We start from the raw sequence: 19,872 nt of genomic DNA on the forward strand, positions 1-19,872 counted from the left end.
TATAGGCACCATATTCCTCAAGGATGACTAAAAAACTAAACATCTAATTCAGGGTCTAAAGCATACTCCTGTCTTTCATTAATCGATCTGCCAGACTCAATCTTAAAGTATATTTAATAATGGTTCTACTCGCTACTCAGGGACTGTGGTATTGACAGGGCCAAACGATTTATTTTTACAGAGAGGGAATCAGCAATTAAAGGAAGCCCAAAGATGAAACATTTTGACAAATATTATGCAGAGATCAAGTTGGCACTGTGTATCAAAATTAAAACCAATACACTCTTTGACTTCAAAGTTCAACATCTCTAAACTTATCTCACAGATAGATTCATTCTCAGAACATTTTTAAGCATACCCTATAGTGCTGTTTATAAACCCTAAAATTTTGAATCAATGTGATTCCAATTAGCAGGAGACTTAAGTTGTATCATATGATAGAACCACCAGGAAATGGATCATGCTGCCGGCATTGTTCAGCAGTTAAAGCGCAGGCTTAGAATGTGCACGGTACTTGTTTCATCCTGAGTAACAGCCTCCTTGTGCACAAAAGAGAGGATGAGTCACCTGCTATTCCTAGACTCGCCCTGAAACCCTAACAACGGGGCCACCTTTGACTACAGCACTTTAACTCTTGGAGCTTCAGCACCCTCAACGTAAACTATGGCTTTAGTCCTGCATTGCTGTGGGGGAGGGGGCTTTGTAACAGTATCTGCTGCAAAGGTAACATTTTATAGAATTTAGTAAACATCATTATTATATAGACTATCCTTATAAACTACTATCCAGGGGAGAACCCTGAAACCGCAGACCAGCATGTACAGTGGTCTGTCATCTAGTGAAAAATAGCTCTTTGAGGATAGAAAAGTAGACAAGAAAGCAGCAGTGCTGATCTCATAAGGGGAAAGGGGAGCAGAGACTCCATGTAGACGTTACTTCAAAGATTAATTAGTTTTCAGATCTTTCAAAACCATGGGAAGTGGAACATAATGTTAATGCTTTGATGATACAACTTCTGAATTGAGATCATAAATGGGGTTACAAACTGTCATTCATTTTTATTCCCTCACAAAATATGACCAAATAAGTTTAACCTTTATTTACACTCTAATACAGTGATTGCCAGATTTTAGATTATGTTGTGTGACTGTGATAAGAATAAACACATCTTAAAATTCAATAAGAATATTACTGTTGGGCAGTGGTGGCGCACGCCTTTAATCCCAGCACTTGGGAGGCAGAGGCAGGCAGATCTCTATGAGTTTGAGGCCAGCCTAGTCTACAAGAGCTAGTTCCAGGGCAGGAACCAAAAGCTACGGAGAAACCCTGTCTCGAAAATCCAAAAAAAAAAGAATATTACTTAGTAGATTTTAAGGTTTATTTTAGAATGAATGTATGCATGTGTGTCTCTGCATGTTTATGTGCACAAGCAGGCAGAGGTCCACGGAATGGAGGCCAGAAGATGCCCGCTAGCAAAAGTTCCAGGCAGTTGTGCAATGCAGGCACTGGGAACTGAACTCAGATCTGCCAAAGAGCAGAAATGTTTCTCAACTCTTCAGCCTTCTCTTCAGAGAGTAGATTTATAGTCACCACTAAAAGGTTGCTACAGAGACTCTAGGGTCTTCTGGGCTCTGCATCCATGTTGTATTGCTTTCTTTTAGACAAGACTCTTACTCTGATCAACTAAAATAATTCCCATGAAGAAATATTGAAAAGATATGGCCATTTCTCTTTCTAGGAAATGTTTATCATGGATAATTTTGCAGTATCTACAAGGTCTGCCTTACCCTGAACTCCATAACCAGTTCCTTCTGCACAAGGGGGAAATCGGTTTTTATCCCTTGTTTTATTTTTGCCTCAGTTTTCACACTTTAAGATTGAATAATGAGGCATTGGATGATTCCTCTTGCCTGTAAAACACTCCAGTTTTGGTTGTTGCTCTTTTATTTCTCTTCATCTGTTAGGACTGGGGTGACCAGTGACTTTTACACATTGTATTAGATCTCCTGTGAATGGTGACCTTTCCTTTAACAGTTCCCCGTCCTCTTCTCACTGATCCAGGTTTGCATCGCCATATTCTGCTGATATACTGAATTTTTCATGCTAAATCCACCCTAGCTCCCTTCTCATGGTGACAGTTATCACCCCAGGTTTTCCCTTAACTTTGCCCCTAAATGTAAGGTAATGTTTCTACAGGCCCAAGTAGCTTTTTGTGACTCCCCTGCACTTTAACAGAATGTGTTATCTATGCCGTGCCAGTGGTTCATTTACCATGGGAGGTAGTCTAACATCTTTCTGTCCCTGTTATGAACAGCTTTGGGAATCACGTAGTTTATTTAAGAAACTACTCTTGTTACCTCACAGTGTCACAAGTCACCAATGAAAGACTACCATGGCTGTCTGCGTGGCTCTCTCCATGATACCAGGTGAAAAGTGTCACTGGTAACAATTTCTACTACATGCCTCTGCCTTAACATGGAAATTTGGTCACGTTGCAAATTAAAATATCTCCTTCCTCACAGAATAAATAAATGGTAGTTGTAAAATAAGAAAACTGTAAGAAATAAGGTACTGTTAGTTTAGGATGGAAAAGAAATATGATTATGATTATAGTTTTATTATCCCATCTCACCACCTCCCTATGTTCATATAACAAAAATACAAGTCATTAAATATGTTTACTTTCAAGTGTTCATCTTTTTGAACAAAAGTATATTACTGCCATTTAAAAACTTTATTATGTTATCCTATCCCACATTTCATAAATTTAGAAAAAAAGAAAACTAGAGAGATGTTAGTCGAAGCATGTGAAAATTATCCAAGCCTCCTGTTTTCAAAAAGTAATCATGCACTAGAAGAGGCTTTCTGAAATAAGTATGCTTGGCTGTTTTATTACAAATAATTTATTCAGAGAACTTATTTATTCATCATTCTTACAGCTTTATTGTTGGCTGGTTTATTTAGCTGCTATCTGGTCTTGTCTTTCTTCTCCCAAGGCAACAGCAAGCAAAGCTTCAGTTGTGACTTTCCACACGTCCTTCGAACCTCCTCGTACCTGGGCAGAAAAAGTCTCTCTTTGTCCATACCTTTACAGTCCCGTCCGTGCTGCCAGTCAAAAGCCGGGTCTCATTTGCATCCAAGGCCATGGTGCTGATCTCTGCGTTGCCATGGCAACCAGAAAACTGTTTGATTTTCTGCCCAGTTTCTATCATCCAGAAGGAAACAGTAGACCCCACATCAGAGCTGATTACCTAGGGGAAAATAGCATAGTGAAGAAATTAAATACAGTTTCAGGATCAACCACTTCCATTTCAATAAAAAAAATATCTTGACTGTGCATTTTCGCCACTGAGATCCCCCAGCAGTTAAACACATTTTTTTGTAATGTGTTATTTCGTCTGTTTGTTAAGCTGATAACATTTCAATTTGTAGGTCAGAGCTGAAGTAATGAAGTCATGATTCTCTTTATTATAGAAGATAGTTATCTGTTTCCTTTACCCACCATGCAGCCCGACTGTCTAGAGGCCATCTTGACTTAATACCTCATTGCTAATAAACATGTAAATCTTTCACGTTTATTAAAGAAAGGCAAATCTCATAGGTATGCTACTGAGACACTATTCACTAAACAAAATGGAACTTTTAATTTGTGATCTACTTCCGTGTAACACTAATAAAACGAGGCACTTCAGGCCACTATGGGAAGTAGTTAAGGTCAACACGTTACTGAACCTGTTACTTTTTTATGCCATAAGTCCTTTTCTTTCTCTTTACTCAGAGTGTTGTGTGTATCTGTGTGCGTGCGTGTGTCTGTGTGTGTCTGTGTGTGTTTTACAATTATTCATGTATCATGGAAAACAAAGAGCACAGGTTAAATATAAATCCACATATACATACATACTTCAAGAGGAAAGCAACAAAACAAATGCTAGGAGGAAGAAGATTAAATATGATAAGAATGAGAAAATTTGTGTTTGATAGAGGCACGTCAACCACATCTTTCCACTTCAGATATGCAACATCTATAAGGCATTTTTTTTTTGTTAAAAACTCCTTTACCAGTGAGACTGTAGAGGTCTAGTTAATGAAAGAATACTGATAAGGAAATAAACATGTAGACAGTAATTTATCTAGGGTAATACTTTGCTTTTGAGAAGACAAAGTATTTCCCTACTGTTTACATGTTAAGTGTCATTCTTTAAATGCAAACTTATTGAGAAAAGTTTTTTATTTCAGATCACACGTATTGAGGGAATCAAACGTATGTTAGTAAGGCTAACTGGTGGTCATCATCAACACATGCATGCATTCTACAGGCACTTGCTGAATATCCAGACAGGAGCAGAAAAACTTTAATGACAAATTCCTAGTTTCAAAAAACTCTAGATCTATGGATTAGAATCTCCATGTAGAGTCCAGAGGGATGGTTCAGTCTGTAAAGAGTTTGTCACACAAGCATGAGGAAATGAGATCTTTAAAAAAAGAGCCTGGACATGGCAGCCCACCACATTTATTATCCTAGTGATCACTTGCAAGCTTGAAGGCATTAGTGGTCCATGATTTTACCAATGATTCTTGACAGGTAATTCTTTTTTCCCACCTTTTGTAACTAGTCTTGTTACTCAAGGTGAGAGTGGAACAGTGTGGTCTACCTTTATCCACTGCAGAACCCTATGATACTTAAAATTCACTTAAAAGATACGAGGACTTCTTGTTGAAAAACATTAAATTCGGTGAAGGCTAAGTTCAATGCATGTGAAGGGACAAAGAAATTAATTGTCTTAGTTAGAATTTCTATTGCTCTGGTCAAACTCTATGACCAAAAGTAACCTGGGAAGGATTGAGTTCCTTTCACCTTATAGTTTGCAAGTACATCACAGAGAAAAGCCAGGGTAGGAACCTGAGGCAGGGGCAGAGGCTGGATTGCTGCTTACTGACTTGTTCCTCATGATGTCTTCAGTCTGCTTTCTTATAGCACTCAGAACCATTAGCCTCGGGGTGGCACCGCCCACAATGGGGTCGGCTCCTGCCTTAGTTACTGTTCTATTGCTATGAAGACACACCATCCCCAAAACAACTCTCACAAAAATAAACACTTAAACAAGGACTCAAAGCCCACCACCAGTGACAACGTCCCTCCAAAAGGCCACATTTCCAATTATTCCAAAACAATTCCACTAACTGAGGATGAGCATTCAGGCAATGAGCCCATGGGAGCCATTCCTATGCAAACCACCACAAGCTGTTACATCAATCACTAATTAAGAAAACGCCACACTGGCTTACCCATGGCATTACCTTATGGAGGCATGGTTTATTTTTCAATTTAAGTTTCCTCCTCTCAGAGGACTCTAGCTTGTGAGAGTTGACATGCAACTAGGACATAGTCATTGGAAACATGATCTCAGAGCAACGGTGATTGTCTGCACAGAATGTTCACAAGACTGGAGCTAGCAACTGTTGATCGTGGATTAAGGAAGCAGTCACATGGGACCCAACCTTTCATTGATAAACTATTGGTAACTGAAGGATTCTAGAAGAGAGGGAGTCGTTGCCTTCAGTGTGCACCCAATCAAGGGATCCACTGGAAAGTTCCAACCTTGTGGTAACACAGACAATTCTGCTTAAAATGACTTGATGGAGGAAGGTCATTGGTTAATTAAATAAAGAAGCTGCTTGCCCTGATAGGTTAAAACATAGGTGGGAGGAGTAAACAGTGCAGAATGCTTGGAGGAAGAGGAAGTGAGGTCAGACTCGACAGCTCTCCTCTCGGGGGCAGAGGCCTCAGAGAGACACGATGCTCCACTCTTGCGGGCAGAGGCGAGAGCTCTTTGAGGCACATGCGATGAAGCTCCAACCCAAGATGGATGTAGGCTAGAATCTCCCTGGTAATCCACCTTGTGGGCTACAGCAGATTTTTAGAGATGGGCTAGTCCAGGTGCGAGAGTTAGCCTAGAAGAAGCTAGATTGAAATGGGCCAAGCAGTGATTAAAAGAATACAATGTCTGTGTAATTATTTCGGGTAAAGCTAGCCATGGGGGCTGCTGGGTGCCGGGGACGCAGCCCACCGCTCCTATTACTACAATGACTGAGTCACAAAATAAACCAAAAGTGGTATGTATGTAATAAAGGAACATATAGGCATAAAAGTGTACGGCAGGAGATTAAAGAGTGGGTGAGACCAAGAGTAATTAGAGTGTATTAATTATATACATGTATGAAATTGTCAAAGAAAAAAGTGCATGAGTTAAAAAGTGAGAGGAAAGTCATAGTTATTAAAAAGGAGAGGACTGCTGCAGAGGATGTGGTTGGTAGAGACACAGAAGAGCAGAGAACAGAGAAGGGCTGCAAGAAGACCACTCAGAGCCAGCTGGAATCATGCATGTAAGGGAGTCTTGGCTAAGCAAGTCATTCTAAGGCAGAAAGGCGAGGAAGGGTTGAAAGAAGTAATGAACCGTTGGTAAAGTTTACGTTTAAGAGAAACAGAAAAGACTCAGCTTCAGATCTCTTTTAAGCTTTGTTCTCTTCATGGAAGCTTCAATTCAGATTAAATGATTCCTTAAATGACATGAAATATTACTATTAAGCTAGGGGAAGGCATCAAAGTTGAATGGCCTGCATCTTTGAAATAATGTGACCTAATATTTTTATCATCCTAAGCATATGATTGTTTCCACTTGATTTTGTTTGAGCACCCAGAATCTCCAGCAAATGTGCTCAAGTCTGTCTGTTTCACTAGTTAATTGTCTGAACTTGGGCATGAAAGTCAATCATATTAATTAACCTCTGTAGGCATCATTTTACCCATCTGTGATGCAGAGATAATTACAACTAACAAACCTTGTTAAAAGGGCTTAAAGAAACTAATGTTTGTAAATCGCTAACTACAACATATGGCATTGCTGCAAGTAAGCTATAAAAGTTAGCCATGTCACTCTTCCAAGGCTCATTGCTGTAGGCTATTATTGATGCTCATTCACCTTTTATATTTGAATTAAAGAAAAATAATATATGACTTTCTGATATGATACCACAATAATGAATGAAGATGATTATAATTTTAGAAACTAGAGTTCAATGTACATTGAAATTTCAAATATATCATGGCTCTTATCTTACATAATTATTATTTATTTGATTCATAATTTTTTACATATATAAAGCGATTTGATCAGATTCACTTTCTTACTTTGTTATCCTCTCTTAATCCCTTTCACTCCTAACAAACTCCTTATTCAAACTAGTCTCTCACCTGCCATGTCTTTCATGTCGTGTGTGTGTATGCATGTGTGTCTGTGTGTATCGTGCACTATATTTAATTAGAATGTCATATATAAGCATGAAAGGGGGAGTATTTAACTGAACAGTGACGGCAACTTTCCAGTCTTTACATCACTGAGTAACTATTAATGAAAACTCCTCAGGGAGAGGTAAGGTTTCATGAGTTTCTCTCTCACCCATAATGAATTATTGACAGGCCAATTCTTAATGCACGTGTTGAGCAGGTAAAACAGCTGTTTCAAGTTCTGTCATGAAGTAGCCACAAAATGCCCAGAAGACAATGCTACATAAATTCTAAGCGATTGCAACTTCATACTCTTTAAATAAATACAACATTCTCTGAGCATAAAAAGCAATTTGTGATAATAGTCTTTTAAAAAAGACCAAAGCTTGTGAAGGATTTTTAATTGTTTTCAAATCAAATTAAGCAAGTAGTATATGTCCAGTACTAAAAGATGACTATTCCCCAGCAGAAATATACATGAAAGTTTATTTGTTTATATAACGTTGACATGTAAAAACCATGTTAAAAAATTTGCCCCTCTACCCTTTCGCCTATGTAGACATTGGTTCTGGGATCAGTAACGACCACCCTCGGTTGCATTGTGTATTTAAAGTTCACATTTTAAAGTCGTGTTAAAAAATTTGCCCCTCTACCCTTTTACCCATGTAGACAGTTGTTTTGGGATCAGCAATGACCACCCCGTTGCATGGTGCACCCCCTCCCCTGCCCACCTGCTTGAGCTCCGGCACACCACACCGGCCCTCCGTTTGTATCACTCTTCTCTGCTCCTTCAGGGCTAATGCAGGAAACCTGAATCAACCGTGGCAACAGCAGACAGCCAGTCTGATTCCATTATATGGAAATCTGCCTTCCCATGCTGAAGGCAAGAAAGGAGTACATTGAAACCGACCATGTCACAAATACTCAACCTGCTTTTCCTAGCTTCTATTCTTCTAGGGCAACATTGGAGAATTAGAGAAACAATACACCTGAAAAGATTTAATGTTTAGTAAGACTATAGTTAATATAGATTGGCAGGTTAGGAAAGTAATTTAACTCCAAGACACTGGGGACTTTGTTTTTAGCTAGTGATTTTTATAAGCAATAAAGTCCAGAATAAATACTGGCAACACACTGGTGAGCTTCCTTTTGGCTACAGCAAATCTCTTTCTGCATGCGGTTCAAGCCTGCTGGTCTTTTATCCGAGTAAACCTCAGCCACTGTTGACTTGCCCTCCATCTGCAGAACAGAAGTGGCCTCACCTAAAACCCACATTCCAGTGCAAATGGGCCTCACATGCTGGCCTGCTGTGACAAGAACCTAATACATTCTACGTACCTGAGCTTGTAAGTGTCTAGGAAGATATGGGATCTTTCTGTCTCTCACATCTAAGGCTGTTAGACAATCAGACAATTTCAAGAAACCAGAAGCTATATCCATGTCACCTAATTGTCTTCTTGCAATTCCACAAATAGCAGACAAAATGAGTCATCCTTCATATGCATCCCGAGTAGGGGTCTAAGTAACAGCAGGAATCCAAAGTGATAGCAGCAGATGCCATTGACTACCAGGGGATGGAGATATGTTATTAAATTGCTGCTTATAATGGTATTTTTTTAAAGTCGGTGCTATTTATGGCCCCATAACAGGAAGCAGGCTACTTCCTTTATTCTCATTTTTCATCACATCACTAGGAGTTATATTTTAGTAAGTGGAGAGATGAGGAGAATGTTAACATACCGTGAACTAGCATATAAACAGGATTCCAATATTTTAAGACAACCATTCTCTATCTATAAATTTTGTTCCTCAGATTTTGCCCCTTCCAATGTTAATTTGCAGCTACTACTTCATATTAATTCCTTGGATTCATTGATCACCATATGTTTGCAAGTATTTCTAAGACTTACCTAAAATAATGAAAGACTCTGTATCACCTTTGATGAGAAAAGACAGAGGACAATGTGATGCCACACAAAGTAAATGAAGAAAGGGGAGAAGAAAGAAGCAGCGCAAATAGAGAAAATGTATTAATTGTAAGATTTATACAGAGAGTACTTCGGGAGGCTTCAACATTAAAGCAAGACCTAACTGACATGAAGGAATGAGTTACACAGAAAACTGAGAGACAAGAACTTCAGGCAACAGAGAGAGCAGTTCAGAAACCCTCCAAATAGTAGCAAGGAGGCGCATAACACTTAAAAGGTGTGATGGCATGATGGGGGAAAAGCACCACCAGCTGAGTCTGCCTGTGGACAGTATACAGGGCTTCAGAACACCCCAAAGAGCTCCGCATCACCACTTATGACAAAAGCATTTAATATAATGTATATTCTCAAACACTTTGTTTTCTTGTTGTTAATGTTGTTTTGATTTTTTGATACAGGATTTCTCTGTGTAACAGTTCTGGCTGTCCTGAAACTAGCTCTGCAGACCAGGCTGGCCTTATCTACAGATTCAAAGATCTGCCTGCCTCTGCCTCCCAAGTGCTGGGCTTAAAGGTATGTACTATCACTGCCTACCATACTCTTAAAAGTATTAAATTATATATGTATGTATATATATATATATTTGTTTAAAGGAAAAATAATGTACAGAACAATTCACATACATACAAATACATGCATAAATAAATACATATGTGTTTGCTCACTTGTATAAGAATAAAATAATTCATGAATCTTGCCCCTTCTATCCAGTTCTATCCAGGAATATGTTCATGCCCTTGCATTTCTCTGTTTAATTTGGGAATCTCAGCAGGGTCTTTGCTCGCCTCAGAGAACCAGAATTCGGAGGAAAAATGGGCTGCATTTGGACCTGGTGGGTCTGTGAGTGAGAGGCTGGGGCCAGCCGTTTCAGCACACTGAACTCCAATTAGTGAGAGGTTAGTGGGATGCGAGGGTCGACAGGCACATATAATAGATGCCCTCTTCTGTGAAAACTTAAATTTAATTTCCTCACAGCCAACAGTGAAGAGCCCCTTTTAGCTGAGGGTTCTCTTTCTACTAGAGAGGAGCCTGCTTCTCAGGACATGAGAGAGGCACCGTGCAGTTTTTGACTCTGGTGGTGAAGGCTCTCCCTGGTGGGAAGAGACCATGACCCTTGTTTTGGATTCTTAGGTATGGGGGGATAGAATATTCTTAGGTATGGGGGGGTATAGAATGTTGGGTACAAGGCTGACCTCAGGCTCTTCCCTATTTTGCATCATCGTGGGTGTCAGCATTGTAGCACCAAGGGATTGTGGTTACCAACTTGATTGATGCCTAAAATTACCAGGTGTTACTGCATCTTAGGCAAGGTGGACCATGTGATCTCCTCTGGAGGAGTGCCAGTAGTGGACCCCGTGAAGAACTCCTTTGTGCTTCCTGGGTGAAGTTGGTGGGAAGTTATTAGAAAAAAATCTTCTGCAAATATTTAATTTCAGAAACAGGCAATCCTTTGGCTGCCCCCAAAAGTGTTTTTCTGTTTCAATTAATAAAAAGTGGAGCAATCCACTTTGCCCCCTCCCAGTCACTTCCAGGGACACCCCACCCTCTACATTTATAAGCAAGCTTTAAGAAACTTATAATTGTATTTTATATACTGCAATAGCAGCAGCACTTACATTATAAAAAATGAATAAAATAACCCCAAAAGGTGCTCATCAAATCCAGAAAGCTGAGTAAAGAGGGGGTGGAAGGGTACTTATAATACGTTTATCCTTTTGGTAAGAGTGTTACTTCTTCCAAATAACATGCAGTAAAATAGGTATGTGTATAGGTGAGCATGCAAATGTGTGTGTGTGTGTGTGTGTGCGCGCGCGCGCACTCGTGGGAGTAAAACCAGTAAGACTGGGGTAGCCCATAAGCCTTTATCATATGATCAGAGCACATGGCCTCAGGGCTGATTTATTGTCAATTACCGTTTTGAGTTGGCCAACAACAAAAAGTTGTGTAAACACAAAATGTATCCCTTGGAGCCCAACAAGAAGGCAACAAGGAGAATAGTGTCATCAGTTTCCTTTCCAGCTCTGCTCAGAAGGGAATCTTACTAACTTTGTACTGAACACAGTGCGAAAAAGGTGGCATGTCTTGTAAGGCAGAGATAAAGCACCCGTCAATTCTACCTTACCTCCGATTATACCGTGACTGAGAGAATTGACGCTGGAACTATTGAAATCCTCATGTAACGTAATCTTCATCAGCCCACCCCACCCATATAAAAATATGTGCAAAATGTTCAAAAATGAAGGTAGGACCTGTGACTCAATATTTAATGAATTATTTTATTTGGGATTGATTTCCTATGAAAGTGTGAGACTTGATCCTCAGAAATAGCGTCACTCTGGATAAAGTTACAAGTCCCAGTTTGAAAAATTTCCACAGCCTATGATCTGTGCTCCTTTTTAGGGACACCCACTGACAAGGATGATGGGAGCACAGAAGGAAGCCAGACAGCCAATGTCAAACAAATCCCTTGAAGTAAGCATATATGAGATTAACACGTGTGCACTTGGAGGGTAGATAATGCTAAAATTCAAGAGGCAGGCTGTGTACCAAATTGTCAAACATGGACATCCTTTAACCTAGAAATCCATTTTCAAGGACTTCTTCTAATCAATAAAATATGAATATATTTACATGCAAAAGCATCATAAGGGCAAAATAACCATCAAAGAAAGTGGATTTATAAAAATCAGATACTAAAAGATACTACTCTGCCTCTTAAAAATATTATAAGGTGAGTGATGGGGAGGTGACTGTTCAGCTGAAGTGTTCAGCAAGAAAGCATGAGGGCCATAGCTCAGCATCTGTGTAAATATGCACGATGACCTGTCTTTAGCCCCGGTACTAAGGATTCCCACATCAGGCTGGCTATCAAAACTAGTTTTTTAATGTACTCTAGGTTCACTAAGAACCCCTGCCTTAATATTTATATTTGGTGGAGAGCAGTGGAAGAAGACACCAGATGTCAACCTCTGGCCTTGAAACACACACACGCGCACACACACACACGCGCACGCGTGCACACACACACACACACACACACTGTGTTGGGGAATGACGAAGTAGGTCTAGGTTTAGAACTAGGTAAGGAAATCTTTTTCAACATATTACTAATTTAAAAAGTGCGTCACACAACCATACTTGTGTGAAACAGACTCTGCACAAAGTGATCCTAAAACTTGCTGACAAAGTCTCGGCATCAGCTCCTTTCTTAGTTGAGCTTAACTGCACTGTTTCAGTCCCTTATAATTAGCATGTAGTACTTACAGGTGATGTCTTCTACAAGCTAGTAACTCTGATAAAAATAGCAAACATTATTTATGTCCAAATTCAGTGACACCTATCTAACTTGACTACAAATATATTAAAGGAAAAGACAATTGACATCATGTTCTGTAAAACCACATGAACTTGCATTAATAAGAGGAGCATCAGAATCATGAAACAGAAATTTTGCCTATTCAATTTCATATTATGTATTAAAAATACATATTTTTTAAATTCCCTACAATTATGAGTTTCTAAGAAAACTTTCATTTAAGAAACCTGTGCCTTTGGCACACTAAGTTCAAAAGGTCTTTCCGTGGTTTCCCCCATCAAATTACTCTTGTTCTCTGGCTGGCTGTGAGAGTGTGCAGTTGCCTTTAACATACTCTGCATGGCTTAGCACCTTCTCTTAGAATGGAGCTTTGGGGGGGCATGGAAATAAATTCTCAGAAATATGCCAAGCTACTTTTATACAAGGTTATTGTGGGATCTCTCTGAAACCCAGCAGGAATGAAATAACATTAAAACGTGGGCAAAATACTAAAATGGCCACATAAAAGATGGTTATTGTCAAGTTTAGTCAAAACAAAAGTCTTCAAGACGGCACAAAAGGAGATAGAGGTGGAGCCAATGGGCTACATTCTGGATCATCTGGCACGTGTTTCGAAGAAAAGATGAAGGAATTAAAGAAAGTTATGAAGAAAACCGGATTCCTCAAAGCAATGATAGTCATGGGAAGAGCTACGGATCTGGGAGAACTATGCCAGCAAAGAACTAGAGGCAGGGCATTGCTGCAAAGAGAATTGCAGCCAGTCACTGCCAAGGCATCCTGGGAAAGGCACAGTGCTGCATTCTGACCCTGAATTCTCTTAGACTTAGGAAAGTGAAGGCAGGAATCCGCCCAGCATCGCAACCCCCACATTTAGACCTCAGCATTTTTCAAAACCTTCCGTCTTGAGATCTCTTTACAGTTTTATAAATCATTGTAGAATCAAAATGGCTTTCATTTGTATTCAATAAAATATATACATAAATATAAATAGTGGAGACAAATTTGCATTCATCTATGTATAAATGCATCACATTACACATTTAAAATACAACAGCATACACTCCCGTAACCGCTAGAGCAATGACGTCATCAGCCACCGTGTACCTCTAGAAAGCTTTTTCCACACAGAGCTGTGGAAGAACTGACAGGAAAACTACTCTTGACATCTCCGACTCCCTGAAGATTACAGGCTCCCAGGGACTGAGCTCACAATATGAGAACTATTTTGGCCTCAAGTCTGTGCTTTATTTTCTGGGATCAAACCGAAACATCGGTGAACAGCGTCCATCCTCTGGCTTCAAGCTGTGTAGCCCATCTGGGCTCCCATAAGAACTCCCAAACTGATCGGCCCCTGTAAATTCACAGTGCACACCGAGCTTCACTGGTGCTCTCCTTGTGTCTTCTGGCTGGCTCTCACTCTTTTTCTTCGAGATTGCCATGCTAGCTTGTAGGGCACCCCCCAACTCCTGTTCAAAGCCCCGTTGCTCACCTTTCCATCCCTCTCTTCTTTCATTTTTAATTCTGATGGGTATCTCCCTAACAATGCATCTAAGAGTAAGACCTAGGCTTACCCTAGACAACAGTCTCCCTGAGTTTTTAGGGGTTGGGAGAAAGGAATGACAGCTTACTAATCTTTGCTTCATATTTTTTACACCTGATATGTCTTCAAAGCATGTTATTTGCTTTGCCCAACTACTCTGAAGTAGTAACTTGTTACTGACTGTAGGAATACAATTTTCTCTGTACTTCTCTAGAATATATTCCTAAAATGTAATGTTAAAGTGGGTTTTTTTTTGCCAGCTTAGTAGCTAAGAAAGGCTGTTGATTCAATACACAGACCTGTATGCTTCAAAGTTATTTTTTAGTTATTTATGATGTAAGGCATAGCAACAAATAGAGATGTGCTTGGCTCCACAGGGATGTTTCCTGAATCTTCTGTCACACGGGCGGGCATAGTCCTTTGTCTCTATAGCCTGCCTGTGTAACCTTGGTTTTATTTTCAACTCCCAAGTGGAAGATTCCAGTTCTTTCCTGTATGCTGCCAGCTGAACGCCTCACGGAATGTGCCTCATCTTATAGCTAGACAACACAGGATCTTAAAGATTTACACACAAACATGGCATTTCCACTTTGCAGATCTCAATTAGCAGAATGTTCTCTAGGAAACAAATGCAGCCAGCTCTCAGCAGCCACCAGGGAGCCAAATTAACCAGTTGCCTTCATGAAGTTCAGTAAAACATTTGCGGGGGAATGTTACTGTGCAGATGGAATTGACATGGAATTGTTTTGTCAAGGATTTTATCTCCCAGAATAACCAGAAAACAGAGTGTTTGAAGTGGTGACATGACACGATGCTCATTATTAACAAAGAGCTTTCCGTGTCTCTGAGCCAGAGCAGAAGCCTCCCCAGCCTTTGGAAGCAAGAACAGGTTGGAGTTATTGTTTAATTGTTCACAAGCTGGAGATCCATTTCCTGACCCACTCCCACTCTGTTGTTTCCACAGGGCCTAAGGTGAGCGTGGCAGGAGACTAAATGCCAGTGGTGCCTAGAAACCAGATTTACAACTGACCCCACTACCAGCTTGTCTGGCTGGAAGAAGTTTCTGTCTTCCAGAAAGGGCCAGGATCTGTGTGGCCTCAAGCTCCTGAGGAGCTAAACTTCATTGAGATTCAGGTAGCGATCTCATAAGCAAAGGCTGCAGTGTCATTAAAGTGGTGGGAGACAAACAACACCCGTGCTGCATACCAAGTGGAATCACATTTAACTGAATCATTTCCTTATGAATATATTCCAGGCTGCCGCTTTGAGCCACTGGTGTAAAATATGCTGGGGGAAAATGGATCTCTGCTAATTACATTTCATGCATATTTCAGAACTTTCCATGAGGATGCAAGAGGGTGGTGATCCTAACAGGAAATTTTATAACTACGTTCACCTGCATTTCATCTCAAAACCTGAACTAGAGGTTAATGAAGATGGGTATGATTATGTTCTGGGTTGTGCTGGCTTTAACCCAAATATTGTGATGCTTTTGTGACAGGCAGACAATGACATTCCCCTTGGAATCCACCTACAAACACACATACTGCAGAAGAGTACGTGGTGTTCAACCATTTCCTGCCTGTGTGCTGTTTATTAGATTCACCATTATATTTTTAATTATATTTTTAAAATTATAATATAATTATACCATTTCTCCCTTCCCTTTCCTTCCTCCAAACCCTTTCAGAAAGTCCTCTCTGGCTATTTTCAATTAATGGCCTTTTTATCATTAATTATTGTTATGTAAATATATATATATATATATTCCTAAATATGTCCTGCTCTGTCAATTTAATGTGACTGGTATGTATGGTTTTGGCAACGAGAATTGGATAGTGGGTAACCAAATAATGTGCTCTTCCCTGGGGAAAACGATTTCTCCACTTTCGGCACTCCTTAGTGGCCTTTCGCTTTCTGTCTATGGCCTTGTGGTCTTCCCTCATCCACTTTGATGTGGTTATTTCTGCTGTCTTTGTTTTGTTTATGATGGAAGAATCTTTGTCACTTTACTAAAGCAAATAATCCCTAACTATACTCTAAATATTTGTCCTTATACCCATCCATCAGGGCAGTGCATACTCTTCATCAAGGAAACTTCTCTGCAACAGAAGGTGGCCATCACCTTTGGTTTTATGCTAGGTCAAATTGAGGAAAGGAACCACTGACCTTGGGGGATACGTCAAGACAGTGGCAGAGAATAAAGTGCCTTTACCTGCTTCAGGAGGGAATGGTAAAGGACGCAGGTGACCCCTTTTGCATGGCTCTTCACCCTCTTGCTGCTTTCCTTTTTCATGGCCAACAAGGCAAGCTGATTATTGAAGGAGATGAAAAGTCTTCCGTGGCTTTCATCAAAGTGGAAAAGGCACCTGTAGTCTTGACCTTTAGGGAAAGCACAAGCTATCCTTTGAATGGACAGCTGGTGTTGAATATCCCAGAGTCTCAGGACCTGAGCAACAAGTGATAAAAAGGGAACATCAATTAATATATTCCTACAGTATCTTCCCTTCTCTCTCTTGACTATAAAGACAACTTATATTTTTCTAAACACTACCTATTCTTAAGCCATTTTCTCAGACAATTAAATCATAAATCTTTGAAGACAGGCTCAGAGATTATTATATTAAAAATAAATTTTCTAGGTCTTTTGTTTGTTCCAAGGTGAATAGTTCTCTGAGGTTTTATGACCCAGTCAGTGCTAATCTCTGTGAACAAGAAATCTTTCTACCAGTTTAAGAACTAATATCACATGATTTGGCTTTAATCCAGATCATGACTATCCACTAATTTTGTCCTCAATCTAGATCCAGTTAGTGACACAAAAGAACTCCTATTAATTCAGTTCCCTCAATCAAGTCATTTTCAAAGATGTTGCTCAATGGCACAGTTATTATATGAGGGTCATAAATTTCTCCCTTCTTTTGTGTTCAGTTAACTTCTAAAATAGAACTAAGACACGGTTCAAAATGAATATGCTAGGGACGGAAGAGATAACTCAGCTAGGAAAGGGCTTGTCATGTGTGCTGGTTAGAGCTTTGTGTTCTTGACACAAATTGGAGTCATCTAGGAAGAGGAAATCTCAGTTGAAAAAAAACATGTCCTTCAGACTGACCTTTAGGCAAGTCTATAGGACAATTTTTTTATTGATGTATGGAGAGGCATTCAGCCTATTGTGCATAGTGCCACACTTAGGCAAGGGGTCTTGGGTTTTATGAAAGGAAGGAGGGGAGGAAGGGAGGAAGGGAGGAAGGAAGGAAGGAAGGAAGGAAGGAAGGAAGGAAGGAAGGAAGGAAGGAAGACACTAAGCAGCACTCTCCCCAGTCTCTGATTCAGTTCCTAGCTCAAGACTACTGCTTGGGTTCCTTCCCCACGTGCCTTCACTTATATAAGAAATGAAAACCAAGTAAACCCTTCCCTATTCAAGTTGCATCAAGCCATAGTGTTTATCACAGCAATAGAAAACAAACTAGAACACAGTTCATAATTAACAACTTGTATTTAGATGTGCAGCACCCATGTGCAGTTTACATCTATATTCCCAGCCCTTGAGAGGTAGAGACAGGAGGATTCAAGAAATCAGCTAGACAACCAGGCTAGGCAGCTGGTGACCACCTAGTTCAGTGGAGACTGTCTCAAAAAATAAGGTGGAGAGTTACAGAAATCCATCTAACCTTAGCCTTCAGCCTCCACAAGCACATGTATGCACACATACACGTCACTTACACATGATGTTGGATTCCCCTCTGCATGCTGTGAATATCATTGGTTAATAAAGGAACTGCTTTGGGCCTATAGCAGAGCTATAAGGGAACAGAGCTAAGTGAGAAAAACTAAACTGAATCCTGGGAGAAAGAAGGTAGAGTCAGGGAGAAGGCATGTAGCCCCTGCAGAGCTGGATGGAATTTTAGCTGGTAAGCCACAGCCACATGGTGATACATAGATTAATAGAAATGGGTAAATTAAAATGTAAGAATTAACCAATAAGAAGCTAGAGCTTATGGGCCAAGCAGTGTTTTAAATAATATAGTTTCTGTGTGATTATTTCAGAGCTAAGCAGCCGGGAACTAACTAGCGGCCTCCTAGTAAGTTATGTACATGCAGCATACCCAGTGTGTATATATTTATATTTAGTTTTTTGTTTCTTTTGAGACGGGATCTTATGTAGTCTATGCTTGCCTGCAGCTTGATATGTACCTGCAGATGATCTGAAAACTTTTATTCCTCCTGCTTCTCTCTCCCAGGTGCTAGGAATAGACATCTGCACCAACACATTCAGTCAAATATGAATATATTTAATAGTAATCTTCTTGTTTGTCAATTATGTTTTCTTTTTGTTACTAAGGATAATAGATAAATTTCAAAAATTCATATTTAACAACTGGTTCAGTAATTTAAATTTTTACCCACATGTGCTGTTCCTACTTACATTTTGATGCCTAGCAACTTATAGTGTCCATACAAATTCCCATTAGTCAGGTTCTTGTTATGATTAGTCAGGACCTGTTTGGGGCTCTTCATTTCACCTCCATCTTTATATAATTGAGATTATAGATCCCAACCATTGATTTTTTTTATTAAAGCAAATTGTTTTCACATAATGATAAAGATAAACTTCCTCACCTCATTTCATACCGACTGTCAACTTTTTAATAATGTGCGATTATAATGACCATCGTGTTTATGTGTGTGAGAAGTAGAAGCCAATACATTGAGGCTGCAGGTACATGGATCCTACTTTAATCCAGCTCAGGTCCATGATCTTCCATGTGTTGACTTTATCCACCCATTCCCTCACCTTCCTATGAAAACACGGCTGCCAACTCAGAAATTATTTCAGTTGTGTGGGGAAAATGTAGTAAAATTGCTCAGCCCATTATCTAAATCATCCCAAATCACAACGGAAAGTGGGCTGTGAGGACTGGATTAAGATGTAGGCCAGCACTCTGTAGTCAGGCTTTTTAGAAGAATCTTGCCAGAGCTTGGCAAAATCGCTATTATTTATATAGACACTAATAAAACTACAATAACCAAAGGTTTCACTGTTTACTGCAAACATTACATTTATAATAAGTAGCTGCATGAATAGGGAGGTGCAGGAATAAATGTGTGGACAGACAGAGATTGTTTTCAGTGCACTTTAGAAAGCCGAGTCAGCACCAGATAAGATTTAATTCAAGGTGCATGGCTTTAAAAGGTTCATAATTTCCAAATAATGACAGAAAAGTGAAGGAGGGAGAGAAAGCTGACTCAAATTATTATGTGTGGGGAGGCTTTCTAGTGTTCAAAACAGTACAGAAAAAAATAGAAAAGAGACAGAGGAGGCGTGAGGATGTGGCTGGCTAAAGGGCTTTAAGACTGCAGTGCAGAAGCCTGGTACTTGGAAGCCAGTTCCAAGCTACATGGCTTAGGTGTAAAAATCAGAAGACAGGCACTGACGGTACTGGCTTTTCTCAGTACAACCTCATAGAACAGCTCCATTTATAGTTAAGTCTTACAGTAATAAGCAAAACCATAATCAATAAACACTTAAAGCGTGTTTTGTTTAACTGGATATAGTCTTACAAGAATGTTTCTGTGGAATACATCAGCTACAGGTTTTATCCTGAATCAAGTCACAGTTGTTTGTCCTCCCAGAGGAGCAGTTAAAAGTTGCAGGGGAGAGGATGTCATATTGGTGTAGGTACTGGTTCACTGCCCCATCAAGCAAATAACCTACACAGACAGACAGACAGACAGACAGACA

The 19,872-nt window shown here is 39.8% G+C and overlaps 1 protein-coding gene across 1 annotated transcript in view; it reads right to left on the reverse strand.

Moving 5' to 3' along the window:
* Wdr49 (WD repeat domain 49) overlaps positions 1-19,872 on the reverse strand; it is a 100,710-nt gene that overhangs the window by 45,929 nt on the left and 34,909 nt on the right. Inside the window, exons 7-8 of the mRNA XM_005344204.3 lie at positions 16,345-16,578; positions 3,087-3,251 (exon numbers count right to left, since the gene is read on the reverse strand). Coding sequence (XP_005344261.1) covers positions 3,087-3,251; positions 16,345-16,578 — 399 coding nt within the window. The remainder of the gene's footprint in view (positions 1-3,086; positions 3,252-16,344; positions 16,579-19,872) is intronic.

Source organism: Microtus ochrogaster, chromosome 1 (assembly GCF_000317375.1).
Source record: "Microtus ochrogaster isolate Prairie Vole_2 chromosome 1, MicOch1.0, whole genome shotgun sequence".
In the NCBI taxonomy this organism is placed as follows: domain Eukaryota; kingdom Metazoa; phylum Chordata; class Mammalia; order Rodentia; family Cricetidae; genus Microtus; species Microtus ochrogaster.